The sequence below is a fragment of the Salmo salar genome, chromosome 09, assembly GCF_965601325.2.
Source record: "Salmo salar chromosome 09, fSalSal1, whole genome shotgun sequence".
Lineage (NCBI taxonomy): Eukaryota > Metazoa > Chordata > Actinopteri > Salmoniformes > Salmonidae > Salmo > Salmo salar.
This window is the reverse complement of record NC_138299.1, coordinates 32,573,707-32,594,156: the sequence shown is the minus strand read 5'-3', so window position 1 is coordinate 32,594,156 and position 20,450 is coordinate 32,573,707. Positions and strand designations below refer to the sequence as shown.

General features: G+C 42.1%; 3 protein-coding genes across 5 annotated transcripts in view; 1 reads left to right on the top strand and 2 right to left on the bottom strand.

The window, feature by feature from the left end:
* Positions 1-301: 301 nt before the first annotated feature.
* LOC106611196 (REST corepressor 1) lies at positions 302-12,417 on the bottom strand. Of its 2 annotated transcripts, none has more exons than XM_014211159.3 (12): positions 11,601-12,417; positions 11,442-11,501; positions 10,741-10,821; positions 7,443-7,657; positions 7,127-7,254; positions 6,902-6,980; positions 6,760-6,813; positions 6,437-6,643; positions 6,134-6,211; positions 2,286-2,343; positions 1,842-2,089; positions 302-1,583 (listed from the first exon to the last, which is right to left on the bottom strand). In XM_014211159.3, exons 1-12 carry the CDS (start codon positions 11,755-11,757, stop codon positions 1,542-1,544), a joined length of 1,407 nt encoding a protein of 468 aa, XP_014066634.1. In that variant the 5' UTR covers positions 11,758-12,417; the 3' UTR covers positions 302-1,541. The 2 variants fall into 2 exon arrangements, with proteins under 2 accessions (XP_014066634.1, XP_014066635.1); XM_014211160.3 differs by having other exon boundaries at positions 7,136-7,254; positions 11,601-12,414.
* A 1,950-nt stretch (positions 12,418-14,367) lies between these two features.
* On the top strand, positions 14,368-16,848 carry LOC106611197 (ankyrin repeat domain-containing protein 9). The gene has a single exon (XM_014211162.3). It carries the CDS (start codon positions 14,868-14,870, stop codon positions 15,735-15,737), a length of 870 nt encoding a protein of 289 aa, XP_014066637.2. The 5' UTR covers positions 14,368-14,867; the 3' UTR covers positions 15,738-16,848.
* LOC106611195 (tectonin beta-propeller repeat-containing protein 2) overlaps positions 16,008-20,450 on the bottom strand; it is a 37,365-nt gene continuing 32,922 nt past the window's right edge. For both annotated transcript variants that reach the window (XM_014211158.3, XM_082955734.1), the window contains one exon: positions 16,008-18,139. In XM_014211158.3, the coding sequence (XP_014066633.3) occupies positions 17,988-18,139 (152 nt within the window). In that variant the 3' untranslated portion in view covers positions 16,008-17,987. The remainder of the gene's footprint in view (positions 18,140-20,450) is intronic.

Sequence of the window (20,450 nt, the reverse complement as noted above, 5' to 3'; positions counted from 1 at the left end):
CGTACACTCGGTACCCATCACTTAAACTACTTCAATAATTTCTTCCTATCCAGTAAAAACATATATATTTGTGCAATCTGTTCTGAAACAATACTTCATGATCCTTCTTCAGAAAAGGCTGATCATCACTCAAGGTTTTATATACACTTAGTGTACCAAACATTTGGAACACCTTCCTAATAGAGTTGACCTAAATATGACAAGCTGTGCTGAAAGACAGAACAAATGAGCCTGAGTGACAACAGGTCTGGGACCAGGCTAAAAGCAAATAGCAGGAAAAGACAAATGAGCATCCAGTGAATTCTTTAAATGTCCCTATAAATCCTTCAAATTTATTTATGGTTAATTGATGAGCAAACTGAATACACAATGGTAAATGACAGCAATAAAATATACACACATTAAAACCCCACCTCAGGCATTCACAATTTCTTCACAAATATATATATAAAAAAAAGTTTCAAAACAGTACGCTAAATCATGGCATCAGTACATTAAAAACAGTTGAATAGCATAGGCAGGTTGCTGCGAAAGGGACAGGGTTTGAACTGACAAATAACACTTCAAAACTCAAAATGTTTAAATTAAAAAGTCAAAATTCTCTCATTCATCTACTTAACTTCTCATTCAACGGTCCTTTCAACTGAAAATCATTCATAACATAATTGTGTTGACCCGATTGTCCTGAGGTTACTAGTAAACTGAAAATGGACATCCTCACAATGTTTAACAACTCCTATTTAAAGTTCCTTACATTAATTACAACTAATGCATTATTTCTAAATATGCACTAGGGTCACAGACAAAAGGTTAGGGAGGAAGAAGACAAATAGATGGTTGTGTAGTATCAACTTGCACTGGGTCTCAATACGAAATGTTCCTGTGGAAATGCCATCCTCTCGAACTACGCCCTGTGTTTGTGTCGGGGGTACAACTCGCCTGACTCACCCCATCTCCAACACTGCGATGGTATTTATTGGGGTGTTTCTTTATGGCCGCCTGGTATACAAAGACATCTTCGTCAAGCACACAGAATGACAGGATAGTAATCACAGGGTCATTTCATAATAAAGACCTATTATGATTAAATACTACACAACCAAAACCAGTCTTTACAAAGTAAAGAGGGTTACAGAAGGATAAAATGAAAAATGTGTATTGTGGTCTAGATCACAGGGATCATCTGTAATGTTCAGAGTGACAGGGTAAAAGAGGCCAGATACAAAAACAAGTTAAATTTGATACAGAAGTTTTCCTTCTCACCAAGGTGACAAAAACAGTGATGGGATAAAGTGCAGTCAGATAATCCTGGTTACTTTGACTGTCAGCCCGGCTGAAGAATGGTGCTTGAGTTAATTGGTGGGCAGCTGCAAAACATTCTTGAATTGGGGAAGAGGTAACAGGAATGCCCTTCTTGAAGAAGCACACACAGACAGGATGTAACCTGTGCAGATTCAGATTAATCATCGTCTCTTCAGCACAAAAGTAAAATCTCAGAGGGAGGAGTTCCGCCAACAGAATAATCCAAGATGGCCGACCACTCAGGAGGCCAGAGGTTGTTTTGCCGCCACTGGCGATGAGTCCTGTAAAGGTACAATGGGGAGTATTTACAATTAATACATCTGGAAAATCAAACTGAAATTAAAGACTGGAATTCTTTGTACATCCCTCTGAATTACTATACTGGTGCAGATAAAAAGGGGACCACTAAAATAGTAGGGCACAGTGCAAATGGTGTCTCATTTCATACTGAGATTGATAACTGAATTTAGCCAATCAAACCCGTTACATTTAAAATAAAAATCCATAATGGAATACAATCAAATTGGTCAGTCACAGACCTCTTTTTGACCCTCTGGCACCACAGGGGTGGTGGCTCCATCCTCAGTAGAAGATGATGTGTCCATTTTCTCCTCCTCTCCTCCCTTGGCTGCTCCCGCCATCCCGTGCTCAGCCTCCCATTCCTGCAGCACCTCATCCAGGTTGAAGCGTCGGCGGTAGTTAACAAAGAAGTTCTTCACCTGCACCACAGACTTGTTGCCAATCACGTCCGAGATAGCCTGGAAGTCCCGCCCATATTTTCTGATGGCTGGAAGATGTTACAATGGAGGGAACAAACATTTTAAACAAATGTAGATTATGTGCCATGCCCCCCCAGCAAAACAACTTAAGATGGAATTCTTTATACCATGACTTTTCACATGGGCCTCATTTCAGTTGGTTACATTTTCTACCTCTTCCCTTTCTCTAATCCCTACACATCTGTTGCAATTGAAATCAATTACCTTGTACAGCAAGCAGTTGCTCCTCTGTTGTCCAGCGAGTGTTGAACTTCTGGGTCACCTGAGACATGAATGGTCATGTTATCACTGGCACGCAAACATGACATACACCACAGGTCATAATGAGTTAAAAGCAGGGGTTAGAACAGAAAACTGGAAAAAAATAAAAATATTCTAGGAACAGAATCGGGAACGAAAGTGAGAACAAGTATTTGATACACTGCCGATTTTGCAGGTTTTCCTACTTTCAAAGCATGTAGAGGTCTGTAATTTTTATCATAGGTACACTTCAACTGTGAGAGACGGAATATAAAACAAAAATCCAGAAAATCACATTGTATGATTTTTAAGTAATTAATTTGCATTTTATTGCATGACATAAGTATTTGATCACCTACCAACCAGTAAGAATTCCGGCTCTCACAGACCTGTTAGTTTTATTTTAAGAAGCCCTCCTGTTATCCACTGTTTACCTGTATTAACTGCACCTGTTTGAACTCGTTACCTGTATAAAAGACACCTGTCCACACACTCAATCAAACAGACTCCAACCTCTCCACAATGGCCAAGACCAGAGAGCTGTGTAAGGACATCAGGGATAAAATTGTAGACCTGCACAAGGCTGGGATGGGCTACAGGACAATAGGCAAGCAGCTTGGTGAGAAGGCAACAACTGTTGGCGCAATTATTAGAAAATGGAAGAAGTTCAAGATGACGGTCAATCACCCTCGGTCTGCGGCTCCATGCAAGATCTCACCTCGTGGGGCATCAATGATCATGAGGAAGGCGAGGGATCAGCCCAGAACTACACGGCAGGACCTGGTCAATGACCTGAAGAGAGCTGGGATAACAGTCTTAAAGAAAACCATTAGTAACACACTACGCCGTCATGGATTAAAATCCTGCAGCGCACGCAAGGTCCCCCTGCTCAAGCCAGTGCATGTCCAGGCCCGTCTTAAGTTTGCCAATGACCATCTGGATGATCCAGAGTAGGAATGGGAGAAGGTCATGTGGTCTGAGACAAAAATAGAGCTTTTTGGTCTAAACTCCACTCGCCGTGTTTGGAGGAAGAAGAAGGATGAGTACAACCCCAAGAACACCATCCCAACTGTGAAGCATGGAGGTGGAAACATTCTTTGGGGATGCTTTTCTGGAAAGGGGACAGGACGACTGCACCGTATTGAGGGGAGGATAGATGGGGCCATGTATCGCGAGATCTTGGCCAACAACCTCCTTCCCTCAGTAAGAGCATTGTGGCTGGGTCTTTCAGCATGACAACGACCCGAAACACACAGCCAGGCCAACTAAAGAGTGTCTCCGTAAGAAGCATCTCAAGGTCCTGGAGTGGCCTAGCCAGTCTCCAGACCTGAACCCAATAGAAAATCTTTGGAGGGAGCTGAAAGTCCGTATTGCCCAGCGACAGCCCCGAAACCTGAAGGATCTGGAGAAGGTCTGTATGGAGGAGTGGGCCAAAATCCCTGCTGCAGTGTGTGCAAACCTGGTCAAGAACTACAGGAAACGTATGATCTCTGTAATTGCAAACAAAGGTTTCTGTACCAAATATTAAGTTCTGCTTTTCTGATGTATCAAATACTTATGTCATGCAATAAAATGCAAATTAATTACTTAAAAATCATGTGATTTTTCTGGGTTTTTGTTTTAGATTCCGTCTCTCACAGTTGAAGTGTACCTATGATAAAAATTACAGACCTCTACATGCTTTGTAAGTAGGAAACACTGCCGATTTTGCAGGTTATCAAATACTTGTTCTCCCCACTGTATACTGTTCCGGACCATAACCGCTTTTTTAAAAGCATGGGAACCAGTTAGTAACGTTCTTTTACATTTCAGTCCCACAAAAAATCTGCAACAAAGCGACTACGCAATGTCCTCACTGTCACTCAAACGTATTTCAGCATCTGCATGCCACCTGAAAGTGTTTGAGCGTATTCAGAAAGAGATTTTTTTACTATAGAAGAATGGATTAACTTTTTCAATGCTAGTTAAGGATACTATTTATACTGAACAAAAATATAAAACGCAACATGAAACATGTCGGAAATATGTTTCATGAGCTGAAATAAAAGATCCCAGAAATTCCATATGCACAAAAAGCTTATTTCTTTCAAATTGTGTTAACAAATTTGTTTACGTCACTGTTAGTGAGCATTTCTCCTTTGCCAAAATAATCCATCAACCTGACAGGTGTGGCATATCAAGAAGCTGATTAAAGCATGATCATTACACAAGTGAATCTTGTGTTGGGGACACTAAAATGTGCAGATTTGTCACAACACAATGCCACAGATGTCTCAAGTTGAAGAAGCGTGCAATTGGCATGCTGACTGCAGGAATGTCCACCAGAGCTGTTGCCAGATCATTTCTCTACCATAAGCCACTTTCAACGTTGTTTTAGAGAATTTGACAGTGCGTCCAACCATGTGTAACCACGCCAGCCCAGGTCCTCCACATCCAGCTTCTTCACCTGCGGGATAAACTGAGACCAGCCACCCAGATATCTCATGAAACAGTGGGTTTGCACATCTGAAGTATTTCTGCACAAACTGGCAGAAACCATCTCACGGGAAGATCATCTGCGTGCTCCTCATCCTCACCAGGGTCTTGACCTGACTGCAGTTCGGCGTTGTAACCGACTTCAGTGGGCAAATGCTCACCTTCAATGGCCACTGGCATGCTGGAGAAGTGTGCTCTTCACGGATGAATACCGGTTTCTACTGTACCGGGCAGGTAGCAGACTGTATGGCGTTGTGTGGGCGAGCGGTTTGCTGATGTCAACTTTGTGAACAGAGTGTCCCATGGTGGCGGTGGGGTTATAGTATGGGCAGGCATAATCTACGAACAAATACAATTGCATTTTATCGATGGCAATTTGAATGCTCAGAGATACTGGGAAGAGATTCTGAGGCCCATTGTCGTGCCATTCAGCCACCGCCATCACCTCATGTTTCAGCATGATAAAGCACAGCTCCATGTCACAAGGATCTGTACACAATTCCTGGAAGCTGAAAATGTCCCAGTTCTTCCATGGCCTGCATACTCAGACGTGTCATCCATTGAGCATGTTTGCGATGCTCTGGATCGACGTGTACGACAGTATGTTCCAGTTTCCGCCACAATCCAGAAACTTCGCACAGCCATTGAAGAGTGCGACAGCATTCCACAGGCCACAATCAACAGCCTAATCAACTCTATGCGAAGGAGATATGTCGTACTGCATGAGGCAAATGGTGGTCACACCAGATACTGACTGGTTTTCTGATTCATGCCCAAGCCTTTTTTTATTTTTTAAAGGTACCTGTGACAAACAGATGTTTATCTTTATTCCCAGTCATGTGAAATCCATAGATTAGGGACTAATTCATTTATTTCAATTGACTGACTTCCTTACATGAACTGTAACTCAGTAAAACGTTGCGTTTATTTTTCTTCAGTTCACTACATTTTATTACCTACAAAATGGTAAGACATCTTTTTAATTTTAATTCTGGTGCCACTGCATACAGAAGCTTGGTAGCTAGCTCTGGTCCAACGTTAAGCCAAATCTCGGAAGTCCATAGCAAGCTGTTCTATCCGCTGAAAGAATTTAAAATGTGGAGCCAAATGTTTAAAAAAAACTATTTCAGAGGTTTAAAAAGGAACTACAGATATTGATTTTTAGTTCAAGTCTGTTCAGAACTTCAGCGAAACAAAAAATGTTTCTGTTCAGAACGGAACGATTGGAAAATCATTTTTGTTTCAACCCCTGGTTACAAGCCACAAGAGTAACATTCATTCTATGAAGAAAGAGACCAAATTAGATGGTCAGAACTCTAGGTAAGCAATAGCTTTACCTCAGGTACTCTGAAGTGGTCCACTCCCACATCAAGCTTGTCCTTCAGAGCACTGTTATTCTGTTTGATGCTCTGGATCTAGAAAAGGGATAAAACTCATTCAGGAAAGATTTCTAGGTTAACTCATCTCTCATCTGGACTTGGGTGAATACTGAAGATACTTTAGGTCCTGTTCTTAATTTTCATACAAATCTCCCATTAACATCCATACATGATTGATGCAAAACTTACTCTCATCAGAGGAGAACAAGAAAATCCTATCACAGAGAAGATTAACGTATTGATGTTAAGACTAACACTAACCTGCCGTTTGATAGCAACCAGCTCCATGTCGATTTGTTTCAGCACACCGACTGCAGCAGGGGTGCTGGTGGACATAGCAGCTACGTCTCCCTGGCTCAGGTGCATTCCTTTTGGTGGCTTCTTTTTAGCACGATGCTGGTTCTTCCCTGGAGGACCCTGGGGTTCTTTCTTGACTTGGGTCAGCTTCTCTGCCATACTAGTATTCGGCTAGACGTAAAGGAATACATTTGGGTTAAAATGTCCGAAGTATCAAAAGTAGGCAGAATTTAACATGAATTATGTATGTTTCTATTCAAATGGTAATGAAAATATTTAGACGCTACCTTCTGTACCACTGGTACTGGTTTTATCTCCTGTTTCTCAGGTGCAGCACCCAGCTGAAACAGAAAATCTACATGTTAGTTGGTTCAATAAAACAGCATATATTTTGTGTATTAAGTTAAAAGAGCCTCTGAACAGACCCACCTCTTTCTTCTCGTCCTTATTTGGTTCGTACACTACATCCCTTGGAGTGTTACCATTGGTCTCCTCAGCCTCATTCTCACTAAAAAGATAAAGCAAAACATTTATACATAGAACAATGTATTCTTGTCCTGAGTTTCTAAGATTACAATATGTTTTTCTAACCAATTTAAGTTTTTAAAAAGGAAGAGAGAATGTGGTTCATGCATTTTAAACAAAAGCACACACTTTTCATACCTCTCTTCTCGCTCCCTCTTCTGCTTGCGTGCATGGCGATCCATGACACTGGTTTTGCTCCGTGTCTTCTTCCAAGAGTAGTAAAATCTAACCAAGCTGGCAATGGACTTGTCAGGCAACTAGCACAAGAACAAGAAAACCTTATCAATCAAGGAAAACACATTTTTGTACATTATTTGTTGTTTAGAGACATCACACAATGGGCACCCCAAATTAGTATTTAGTGTCATGGTCAACTATGTGTTACAATGTTTGTCAATGAAGTATTCGGTTTTTAACAGATAGATTTTTTTTTAAAGTCTCTCACCATCTGCTGTATACGGTGGAACGTTTTTCCGTGGAAGCTAAAGCCCTGTTCAAACAGGACCTTGTCCTCCACTGACCACTCATCTGGGAAAGGTGTGAAGTTGGGCAAATCTGCCAGGGACTTCTCAATGTTGTGCTTGTGCCAGAAAAGCATCCCCAGTGCCTGCTCCATGTTGTAACCATGCTTCTCTTTGGTAATTGAGATGTATTCATCCACTGTAAAAACAAATAATTAAAAAAAAATAGTATATAGTGCCTTCAAAAAGTATATACCCCTTGACTTTTTCCACAGTGTTTTGTTACAGCCTGAATTCAAAATGGATGACATGCATTTTTTTCTCACCCGTCTACACACAATACCCCATAATGACAAAGTTAAAACATGTTTTATAGATTATTGCAAATGTATTGAAAATGAAATACAGAAATCTAATTTAAATAAGTATTCACACCGAGTCAATACTTTGTGGAAGCAGCGATTATAGCTGTGAGTCTTTCTTTCAACATTTGCACATTATTATTATTAAAAATAAAAAAAATTCAAGCTTGCCATAGAGTTTTGACAAATCTACTTGAAACTCTAACTCAGCCATTCAGGAACATTCACGGTCTTCTTGGTAAACAACTCCATTAAAGATTTGGCCTTGTGTTTCAGGTTACTGTCCTGCTAAAAGGTTAATGCATTTCCTAGTGTCTGGTGGAAAGCAGACTGAACCAGGTTTTCCTCTAGAATTTTACCTGTGCTTAGTTCCATTCCATTTATTTATTGATTTTTTTTATTTTGGGGGTTACAAGCATACCTATAAAATGATGCAGCCACAGCTATGCTTGAAAATATGGAGAGTGGTACTCAGTAACGTGTTGTATTGGATTTGCCCCAAACATAACACTTTGTATTCAGGACATTTTTTGCAGTATTACTTTAGTACCTTATTGCAAACAGGATGCATGTTTCATAATACTTTTTAATTTACCGGGACCCTTCTTTTTACTCTTTCAATTAGGTTAGTATTGTGGAGTAACTACAATGTTGTTGATCCATCCTCAGTTTTCTCCTATCTGTTTTAAAGTCACCATTGGCCTCATAGTAAAATCCCTGAGCGTATTCCTTCCTCTCTAGCAACAGTTCAGAAGGATGCCTGTATCTTTGTAGTGACTGGGTGTATTGATACAGTACATCATCCAATATGTAATTAATAACTTCATCAAGCTCAAAAGGATATTCAAATGTTTTTTTTTTAGCAGACGTTTTACGTGCTCAAATAAAATGAAAAATCAAATTAAAATGTATTTGGCGCATGTGAGAAATACAACAGGTGTAGACTACCGTGAAATGCTTACTTTCCCAACCATGCAGAGCTAGAAAGCTCCTGATCAATTGTGCTATTTTGCATATTTTTTTTAAACTGTGGATTTAAAAACTTTTTTGGGTTTGTTTCATGTTTCCACCATAATTTCCTATGACTGAAAAGAGCTTCTGGACATCAGAACAGCTATCACTAACCTCGATTTGGGTGAGGCCTTCTACTTCAATAAGTCAGAGGTGGAGAACATATTGATTATACAAGACCCAAATCCCAGACACTCTGAGGAGGAGGCGGTGGCGGCGCTATAGAGGCCGACGTGCGGGATACCCGAAGGGACTACGTCTGCGAGTAGATAAACTGCCTACCCTCTGTTCTATTGGCAAACATGCAATCACTGGAGAATAAACTGGACAAGCTCCATTAGAGACTATCATATCAACATGATCTAAAGAACTGTAATAACCTATTTTTCCTCAGAGTCATGGCTGAACAAGGACGTGGAAAATATTAATCTAGCAAGTCCGACCGGCAGTGTTGAGGATGCTCGGGGTTGAGAGTGTCTCTTTGTAAACAGCTGGTGCGCAACCTCTAATATTAAGGAAGTCTTGAGGTTCTACTCACCTGAGTTAGAATACCTTATGATAAGCTGTAGACTATACACCAAGAGAGTTTATCTATATTTTTCCTAGCTGTCTTTTTACCACCACAAACCAATGCTGGCACTAAGAGTGCACTCAATAAGCTGTATAGGGCCATACACAAACAAGAAAATGCTCACACAGGTGGTGCTCCTAGTAGCTGGTTAACGCAGGAGAACTGAAATACGTTTTATCTAAGTTCTACCAGCATGCCACATGTGAAACTACAGGCAAAAACATTTTTTGTTCACCTTTACTCCACACACAGAGACGTGCACAAAGCTCTCCCTCACCCTCCATTTGGAAAATCTGACCATAACTATCCTCCTGATTGCTGCTTACAAGCAAAAACTAAATACAGAAGTGGTCCAATGAAGCTGATGCTAAGCTACAGGACTGTTTCGCAAGTCAGTCAAGTTCTTCCACACTGATCTCAACAAACCATTTCTTTACGGACCTCGGTTTGTGCACAGGGGCATTGTCATGGTGAAACAGGAAAGGACCCCCCCCCCCCCCCAAACTGTTGCCACAAAGTTGGAAGCACAGAATTGTCTAGAATGTCATTGTATGCTGTAGCGTTAAGATTTCCCTTCACTGGAACTAAGGGGTTTAGTCCTAACCATGAAAAACAGCCCCAGACTATTATTCCTCCCCCACCAAACTTTACAGTTGGCACTATGCATTGGGGTAGGTAGCATCTGTCGGACTGCCAGCTGGTGAAGCGCGATTCATCAGTCCAGAGAATGCATTTCCACTGCCCCAGAGTCCAATGACGGTGAGCTTTACACCACTCCAGCCGACGCTTGGCATTGCATTAAGTGATCTTAAGCTTGTGTGCGGCAACCGAGGACAGATGATTTTTACGTGCTATAGCACTCGGCTGTCCCATTCTGTGTGTGGCCTACCACTTTGCGGCTGAGCAGTTGTTACTCCTAGACGTTTCCACTTAATAACAGCACTTACAGTTGACCGGGGCATCTCTTGCAGGGCAGAAATTTGAGGAACTGACTTGCTGGAAAGGTGGCATCCTATGACAGTGCCAAGTTAAGTCACTGAGCTATTCAGTAAGGCCATTCTACTGCCAGTGTTTGTCTATGGAGATTGCATGGCTGTGTGCTCAATTTTAAATGCCTGTCAGCAACGGGTGTGGCTGAAAAAGCTGAATCCAAAATGTGGAAAAAGTCAAGGGCACACAGAGAGAGAGAGACAAAGAGAGACAAAAGACTGGAATAACCCTCATCTACCCATTTCTGCTATTATTGTATAGTTAATTCATTAAGTTAAACTTCAGATTTGTAAAAGCAACTATTTTATATTTAGTACATAATGAGAAAATGGATGGGATGTTCCTTACATTTAGCTTCGGCCAGGTTCCGGCTGGGGATCCACACCCGCATGCCCAAATTGTCCCTCTCCTCGGCCACTTTGGCAATCTCTGACATAGGGAAATAATGGGATTAAATGATTACCAGTGACTTCATTACGCTTAAACTACTCTGCCTTTTTCTTTAAAAAAAATGTAACTGGTGAAATCAGCATCACAAGCCAATCAATTATCTCATGGAGACATAATTTAAAACAAATATGGACCATGAGCAGTCAGGACTTACAATCATAAAGTAAAAGCAACTACACAATCAATTTCATAATGCTTCATTCTTTGATGGGTAGCAATCATATCTAAACAATATTTCTCTCTCTCAATAAATAATCATGGTCTTTCGCCCAACAATTAGGGCCTAGCTACGACTGGTGTAAATTAAAACTTTTTAATTAGCTATCTCATCTCAGACATGTTTTAATTCAGCATCTAAAAATGCTGAAATATATTGGATATATTTTAACATCTGTGATTGAGTTGTGTAGTTAAATCCATTCAAACATTAAACAAAATGTAGCCGTGGACAGGAGTTGGAATGTCAGAAGAATCAAGATTAGCAGTAACAAGCCAGTTTAGTCAAGGTTCGTGGAATCGACAACCAGGAATTGTTCGAGGCTATCATGTCTGGTAACGTGTTCTAGCTCTACGACTGTCTGAACGGTAAAATGACTTACCTGGATCATAGTCTGGCACAAGGGCTTGATACTGAGTCCCAACTCTCATACCACCACTACCTGAACATTAAATAAACACAGGATTAACATTTTGAATCAGTGTACAATTGTATGAAGTAGTTTAGTGTGACCGAGGCTACCACCGTCGTGTTGACCTACCATGTTCATCATCACTGGAGCAGCCCGAACTTCCTTCTTCCCACGAATTGTTGCTATTTCCATTTGTAGAAAAACTTTTGTTTGGATTATTCACTGCATTCCTACCCCTTCTTTTCCCAGACATTTCTGAACCACTCTTTTCCATCATTGCAGGCATTTTTTAAATGGAGAAAGAGCAACAAAACTATTTGAATTTCGGCTAGCTACTGTCTGGCTATCGTCAGCAGCACCTTGCTAGTTTGCTAGCTAGCGAACAAAGTAACGTTAGCGAGTTGGCTAGCTAAGCTACTGGCTAGCTGGACGAAACTATGATGACCAACTGATTAAACTGGTCAACTACCCAGCTAAAGACTGCTTTATTATAAATTAGTTCAGATAGCTAGCTTGCTCCAAAAAATATGACGAGTGACCAAATAGCTGTTGTATGGCTCTCTGAATATTAACCAGCCACTCAGAAAGCTAGCTAGCAAAAAATACCCAAGTTAGCGAGGGGTGCTTCACTGCTAGCTTGCTACTACTTGGATAAAAGTTGCGGTTGCAACTAGCAAGCTTGATTTATGAAATACATTAGCATAGCTACGTGGCTTTAACACCAGCATTTGTTGACTATATTCTACAGACTTTGACTAGTTAGCCGGCTACTTTTGTCCATTATAGTCGTTACTACGAGGTGTCGAGAATCTTGCCAGGTAGATCGGTTGCTAGTTCACACTCCACGGGGTCTTGATAAATTGCACGATTGCATCAAATGGAACTCAGAACGTTTCAAGCATTGCCCTGAAGAGAGACCCCTCAAGCTAATGATGAGGACCAATTCTCTTCTTACCTGGAAACTAGAGGCTACAATTAATTAATTAATTATTTAATTGGGAATTTATGCAACTAAACAAAATTAGTTCTGCAAATACAGCCAATTTATGGAATTAATAAAAATCCAAGGCTACTTAAATTAATCTCACTGAACAGTGAATAAATTAATCAAATCATATGAATTTCAGTCTTTTTTTTATTTTAAAGGACTGCATTTATTTTCGTTTTTGTTTATATGCCAGGGACCATGCACAAATTATACTTAAACCTATATTAGCTCAATAACCTCAATCTGTCATGAGCCCCTGGTCCCCATCCTCAGAAGCCCTATGAAGGAGCAATGTCTTGCATTCACAGTCACAATCAAGCTAATTCTGGTCTCCTTGAAAAGGGTACTCTAAAATATTATGTGCATGTATTCATAGCAATGTGGCAATGCAGTTGCAAACTATGCCCTCCAAAAATATCTGGCCAGGGAAGTCAAATAATATTTGGGGAGCTCAATAGCCTACTTGAGCTAGACTCATATCTTGCTAAATGGGGGTCCTCCCATAGGTATAGGAAATACTTTCTATAGGCAAATTTTTTACCTGATATTAATTTATCTCATTTTTTTACTTCTCTGGCCAAATACTTCTGGAAGGCACAGTATCTGTGCAGATACATGGATAAGATACGAAATGTGTTTTGTTTTTTTCCTCTGCTCTTATGCTGTTTCCATTGTTATTCCCACACAGATGTGGTGATAACAGATTGTGATGTATTTCATTCTCCACTTAACATTAATTTAATCAAAAACTCATCCATCATGCTTCTTCTGAACTGTAACGTGGCCTATTTTATACAGTATAGCCCAGCCCTATCTAGCTGCAGCAGTCATGCTCACATCTATACACTAAATCTAAATATTATCTTTAGTGATCTTCAATTTCTCATTACATAAGCTACATAGATTACCCATGCCATAACGTCATGTTAGCAGGGTTGGGGTTTATGACTATGGAACATCACTGTGCCTGTTTGCATCGTCACTGGGACATAGTCACTGGGAAATGAAGATTGCTATTACTCAAAACCATGCTCAAGTAGAATATGGAGAACAGTAGAAGCCCATGCAACTCCACAACAGTATGGGCGGAAGGTAGCCTAGTGGTTACAGCATTGGGCCAGTAACAGAAAGGATGCTATAATAATATATTTTTTATTTTACTACACATTTTAATTAGCTGATTCAGAACCAATTTTACACTGATTTCCCACTTCATAACCCATTTTAAACTGCATTTACACTTCTGCATGGCTCATAATAAATAATGTCAACAGGTCAGATTTGATCATACCATGATGTGTGGACATATTGTATGCTGTGTTTGAAAATTAATTTAAATGGGTGAAGATGATGAAGATGTGCATATCCTACTTTGTCAATTCAAGGTTATTTATGACATGTAATTACACATATTCACCAGTCAGATGGCGTGGTGGACTATCGAAAATACGCCTATAATTGTCTGTCCTATACTGAAGCTACTAAAACGAATACGTTATATAACACATACATTTGACTTTTGCACGAACCTACAAGCTGTTACAGAATTTGAGGTTAATTTGAATGTCAACGTTTAAAAAACACTTTCAAATACCTATATTGTTGCCTGTCTAGACCTGTAGTCCATGTTATTGATGTGGTATATCTTGTTTTATAGGTCTACAGTCGATAGGTTTAACCTAATCCTGACGACACAACACGACCTAAACAAGATGTAAATTCCTTGAAATTATGAAACCGAGGCGGCGCGTTGCACCAGACGCTCAATTACATAATGCACTGTGGACCCACAACCTAACGTGCGTCCTATACACCGGACGGTTCTGTATGCACTGGGGACATTCGATAGGGGGGGGGGGGGGGGGGGGGGGGGGGCGACAGCGCGTTGCCCAAACAAATTGCTCACATGGTCCACCTAACACATACTTTACAGTTAACTGCACTTGGAACTGAGGACGTCACACTTCATCTCACCTTGGAGTCGTCATCAGACAGCCAATGGGGATTTTTGTTGACGCAGTGAGCGACCAACGAGGGCAGTCGTGAAGGAAGTTCCACTATCGTTCGCCACCAGCAAGGGTATATAAACTGCCGATGGAGTCTGAAGAGGGTTTGAAGCAAGTCAATAACAGCCGAAACATACTGAACACAGACTCCAAGAGCAGCGAGACAGAAGAGCCGTTACGTTTGCTATAGGCTTTCATTTTTATTTGAAAAACTTTTTGCCGTGTGTTATCCAAGTTCCCTGAACTCAGCTATTGATTATTTTCTATATTTATAACTGTTCTCTTGTAAATCACATTGACATCCTGTGTTGATGTTAACAGAGCTGGCACAGAGGTGCTAGGCTATACCTTGCAAAAAAGGTATATTCAGAAATTAAAAGGAATCTGCCGAACACAGTAGCAATGCCTTACGATCTAGGTGTGTTTGACAGCCGGGCCGATTATAAATCAGAGAAACAGTGCAAAAGAACCTCCTTTGCCTTCTACCAAGCAGTGCGGGACCTGTTACCAGTATGGGTGCTCGAGGACATGCGGACAATGGAAGTGTTTCATTGGGAAGAAGAAGGGCGGGCGTGCTCTTTTACTCCACCCGAGGCTTTTCTGTATGCACTTGTTCACGACCATCAACAATACGCCAGATACCTGCTCAACAGATACTCTGTCGGTGCACTGGAGATGCCCAGTCAAAGCTTCTGCTGCTGCCAAGCATCAGCAACACCACATCTCACAGTAGCTGTCCGCTATAATCGTATTACTATCCTGGAAATGATCATGGACTCCCTAAAAGACTTCTCTGATAGTGAGCGCCAGAGCTACTTGAACACCCGTGGATGTTTTCACATGCAAGGAGGCAAAGACGCATTGCATCTGGCGTGCGAACTGGTGCGCCCTGAGTGTTTGATTATGTTACTAGGACACGGTGCATGTCCTTATGTCACAGACCGAGATGGGAACACCCCCTTGGACTGCCTCCTAAATCAGATACGCCAGGGCGAGCCTGACATGCGTAGCAAGCACGTCTGCCTTGGTTACCTCATTCTCTTCATGCCTAAATTAAATTTTCAAATGAAGGGACAGTTGCAGAAGAATCCAGCGCTGTGGCAGAGTCTTATTGGAGAGCAGGCGTTCCAGTGGCTCTTAGAACTATCGCCTCCCTCTCTCTTTGTTCAGGCTATGCAGAAGATGACCCGGTCTATACCTGTTAAACAGCTGGACTCTCTGCCAGACTTTCTGAAAACACTGGACTTCAGGCTACACCACTATGCCAGATAAAGATTCTCTCAGACCTCTCAGATAAAACTACTTTACTGACTACAGGACTCAAATGTTTATTTTTGGCAATGGTGTGAACGCTTTAATAGTGTGAATAAAATGCAGTATGCAGCTTTGTAAATAGTAACAACTCAAAAGGTTATTTCATTTTGATGTTTAAAAACAATGCACCATAGAATACACATCTTGACTTGTCATACTTTAAAGTAGAGTGAATTGAATAATGTTGCAATGTAAATAAGAGTATTATTGTGTACACGAGAGAACCTGTTGCAGTTGTATTCTTTTATTCAGAATATACTTCCCCATTATCTGGAGGTTGTGGAGTGAAGCAGTGCAGAGAACGTTATTACTATAGTAATTATACAGGCAACTGAGAAGTGTTTTGTTTTACAGACCTACAGAAACAATAGTAGACTAGGTCCAAAACTATAGCACAGCATGAACTTTTCACAGCATGGTATCACCCACCCATAACATGGCACAATGGTTTGAATGTGCTTTTTGCACACATTCATGGTTGTTTTCTCTGCTGACGATTGCACGGCTCATGGTCAGAAGGAAAACATTCTCAGCTCCAGTCCTATCCTAGGCCCCCACAATTTTGTTCCAGATCAGCACTGTGTTAGTGATGAGCTTGAGTAAAAATGTGCAGTCCTATGGAGTTGAGAAACACTGCTCTATCTATGGTGATCATACAGCACCATCAGGCAGAGTCACTGTAAACACCTTTATTAAGATAGTTCATTCATACTGAGGAGAGGCATGGATTCATACAACAGGATTCAGTGGACTTGCAGTGCTGTGTATCCCATGGAATCCCATATAGACACACAGAGGGGCTACTTCAACTCGATCTTTGGGTTTTCCTGTCTAGTGTAAAACATCTGTCATTCAATCTGATTTTACATCTCAAATGGCACCCTATTCATCTATATTGTGCACTACTTCTGGCCCGGACTTTGTCAATCTGAATTGAACTGGCAAAATCCTAAGGATGAAATAGCACTAAAGTACAGTATTCAGAAGCAACAATATGGTACCATTAAATGCATGATTCCCTTAATTATACAGTAGCTGTATTAAGACTGAATAAATTATTTGGTTCGTTTCCCTTTCTGGTAGTTATACAAAATACACGTGTTATAAATCTCCTAGAACAAACTCCTGCAAATATCCCTTCCTTAGTGAGCACAGCATTCCACAGTAAAAAAGGAAGCATCAATCAATATGTGCACAGTAAGCACCTACACTTATATGGTACCCTTGCACTGTGACTAACATAATACATTACTCCATTCAAGTACTTACAGTCATGTTACATCTGTGTTATTATAAACAGTAAAAAAACAGAATGGATCTCCTTCATACTACCATTGTAGTTTCCTTTAAAACAACATGAAAACATAATTCAAAGACCATAGCCCTATATAACTCCTGTGGTAGTGGTTCAACTGGACTAGAGGTATGACAGATGTAAATATTTAATTGAAGATACCCTATTGGAAGGCTCTTAAGTGTGTTGTGGTACGTACAGTATTCATCGGGATAAATCGATATGTAAAAAAACAATACAAGAGCTACAGTAAGTTCCTTTGGGAGAGGATGTCTTTTAAGACAGCAGACTGTCTTAGGGTATAAAGTCTAGACTAATGCTGTGTACGGTCTCAGGGTAGCAAGTCTTGACTAGTGCTGTGTACTGGGAGTGCAGTTACCTTCCCACTTCAACTAAAGTGCAAACTAACTAAAATGAAGAAAAATATCACCTTCCTAAAATGTCACCAATATATATATATATTTTTTAAATAATATAACAATTCATTTGTTAAATTAAATTCAATAGGGATTGGTTGGGTTAGGTTAAAAGTAAACACTGGTACACAGCATGAGATGGTCTGGGAGACACCCCCGTTCCCTTGGTAACACCAATTATCCCGTCCTGTCTGTCCACAGAGCCATTGTGCAATCCGTACTGATTCATAAGCACCTAGCAGTTGCCTTAGAATCTATTATGTACATAGGATGATAACATTAAAATGTAGGTAAAGTGCCCACCAATAAATGCAATGCAGCCCACTTCAGTAGTCAAAGTGAATATTAATAAAGAGTGGTTGTTTCAGTTGGGGAGAGACGTGAGAAATAGTACCATATTCCCTTCATAGTCCACGACTTGACCAGAGCCCTATGCACTATGGTCCCTAGTCAAATGTAGTGCACTATATAGGGAATAGAACACAATTTCAGTCTTCTTTAGATGACCTCCCACTCCTCCTCCAGGTCCTCTCCGCTCAGGGAGCCTGTGTTGACATGGCAATTGATGGTGTTGTGCACCAGGGTCTCGGTGAGCCGGTGCCTCAGACCTCCAGACACACTCACAGCCCACAGCTCGTCCATGGGTGTCACTGTGGGACAATCAGCACGTTGGAGGTGATCAGTTTGAGCAAGGCGAAGCAGAGGCACACAACTTTCTAATGTTGATCCCCTAACAAGGAGTTATTGGGGATGATTTGTAGATCTGTATTCTGACTGCAATGTAGTAGATCTCAAATGTGTCTCTCTCGCTCTCGAATCTCCCTCCCGCTCTCGAATCTCCCTCCCGCTCTCGAATCTCTCTTCCGCTTCTAGAATGAAAAAAGCTGTGGTTGTGTTCATGAAAAGAGCAAATTTGGTTGGTAGGCTAATTGCTAGTGGAATATTTGTAAGGGGTGTGTTGGTGCCAATTTTGCCTCTTCGACAAGGGTAGTAGTTGCAAATTTGCCTCCGTTTATTACAGATGATCAAATAAGGAAAGAGCTGAGTGGTTTTGGTAAGTTTGCTAGCGGGTTTCGTGTACTGTCGACAGGTTTTCAGGCAGATGCCGTTAAGCACACCTTGTTTCGTTCCGGAGGCAAGTGCTCATTGTTATTCAGAAACATAAACAACAGCTAAATGTGCATTTTAAAGTGAGGCATGGGGAGGGGCTCTACGCAGGGTTTGCCAGCACAGATAGTCTACGGTGTTTTGAGTGTGGGGATTTGGGGAATAAGAGTTTTGCTTGCCCACATAAAGGCCGTAGACAAGATGAGGGCACAAGTGCCAGTGGGGGAAATCGAGGTCAACGTGCAGGGGGCAATGAGATGCAGACAGCAGAAGCTGGGTCTAGTCATGCTATGGATGGTGGTGTAGACGAGGCTGGGCCTAGTCAGGCTAGAGATGGTGGTGTAGACGAGGCTGGGTCTAGTCAGGCTAGAGATGGTGGTGTAGCTGGGTCTAGTCATGCTATAGATGGTGGTGTAGATGAGGCTGGGTCTAGTCAGGCTATGGATGGTGGTATAGCGGAGGCTGGGTCTAGTCAGGCTATGGATGGTGGTATAGCGGAGGCTGGGTCTAGTCAGGCTAGAGATGGTGGTGTAGATGAGGCTGGGTCTAGTCAGATTATAGATGGTGGTGTAGATGAGGCTGGGTCTAGTCAGGCTATGGATGGTGGTGTAGCTGAGGCTGGGTCTAGTCAGGCTATAGATGGTGGTGTAGATGAGGCTGGGTCTAGTCAGGCTAGAGATGGTGGGGTAGCGGAGGCTGGGTCTAGTCAGGCTAGAGATGGTGGTGTAGATGAGGCTGGGTCTAGTCAGGCTATGGATGGTGGGGTAGCGGAGGCTGGGTCTAGTCAGGCTAGAGATGGTGGTGTAGATGAGGCTGGGTCTAGTCAGGCTAGAGATGGTGGTGTAGATGAGGCTGGGTCTAGTCAGGCTAGAGATGGTGGTGTAGATGAGGCTGGGTCTAGTCAGGCTAGAGATGGTGGGGTAGATGAGGCTGGGTCTAGTCAGGCTAGAGATGGTGGTATAGCGGAGGCTGGGTCTAGTCAGGCTATGGATGTTGGTGTAGATGAGGCTGGGTCTAGTCAGGCTATGGATGTTGGTGTAGATGAGGCTGGGTCTAGTCAGGCTATGGATGTTGGTGTAGATTAGGCTGGGTCTAGTCAGGCTATGGATGTTGGTGTAGATGAGGCTGGGTCTAGTCATGCTATAGATGGTGGTGTAGCTGAGGCTGGGTCTAGTCAGGCTATGGATGTTGGTGTAGATGAGGCTGGGTCTAGTCAGGCTAGAGATGGTGGTGACCCCCCGTTGGTCTGCTCGCAGACCTGCAACGCAAGCTGGTGGACTTTTTCTGGTCGGGCCATCACTGGCCGAGGGCGGCAGTGTTGTACATGACCGTCCACAAAGGAGGACAGGGCCTGGTGAAACTGGAGAGCAGGATGGCTGCTTTCCGACTAAAGGCAGTGCAGAGACTGCTGTACCATACTGGTGTTGGCTGGAGGGAACCAGCATGAGCGCTGCTGAGGAGAGCTGGCGGATTAGGGTTGGACCAGCAGCTGTTCCTCATGAAGCTGGAGAGGCTGAGAACAGCAGGTCTCTCAGATTTTTACTCTGCAGTGCTGAGGGCCTGGCAGCTGCTAAGGCCCACACGAGAAGGGGGTGTGGAGCCTGGGCTGTGGGAGGAGCCTATTTTCCACAACCCAACCATCCCTTTGAGATCGGTTCAGTCGGCCACCCTGCAGAGGCAACTGATGGCAGCGGGTTTACAAAGGCTGGGTGACCTGAGACTGCTAGGACAGGAGGGGTGGAAAACCCCGGATGTCCTGGCACAACAAACAGGAATAACGTCTCTTAGGCTGCTGGAGAGATTCCTGGAGGAGGTCCAGGAGGCACTGTCTGAGCCGGTAAGGGGGATGTTTGA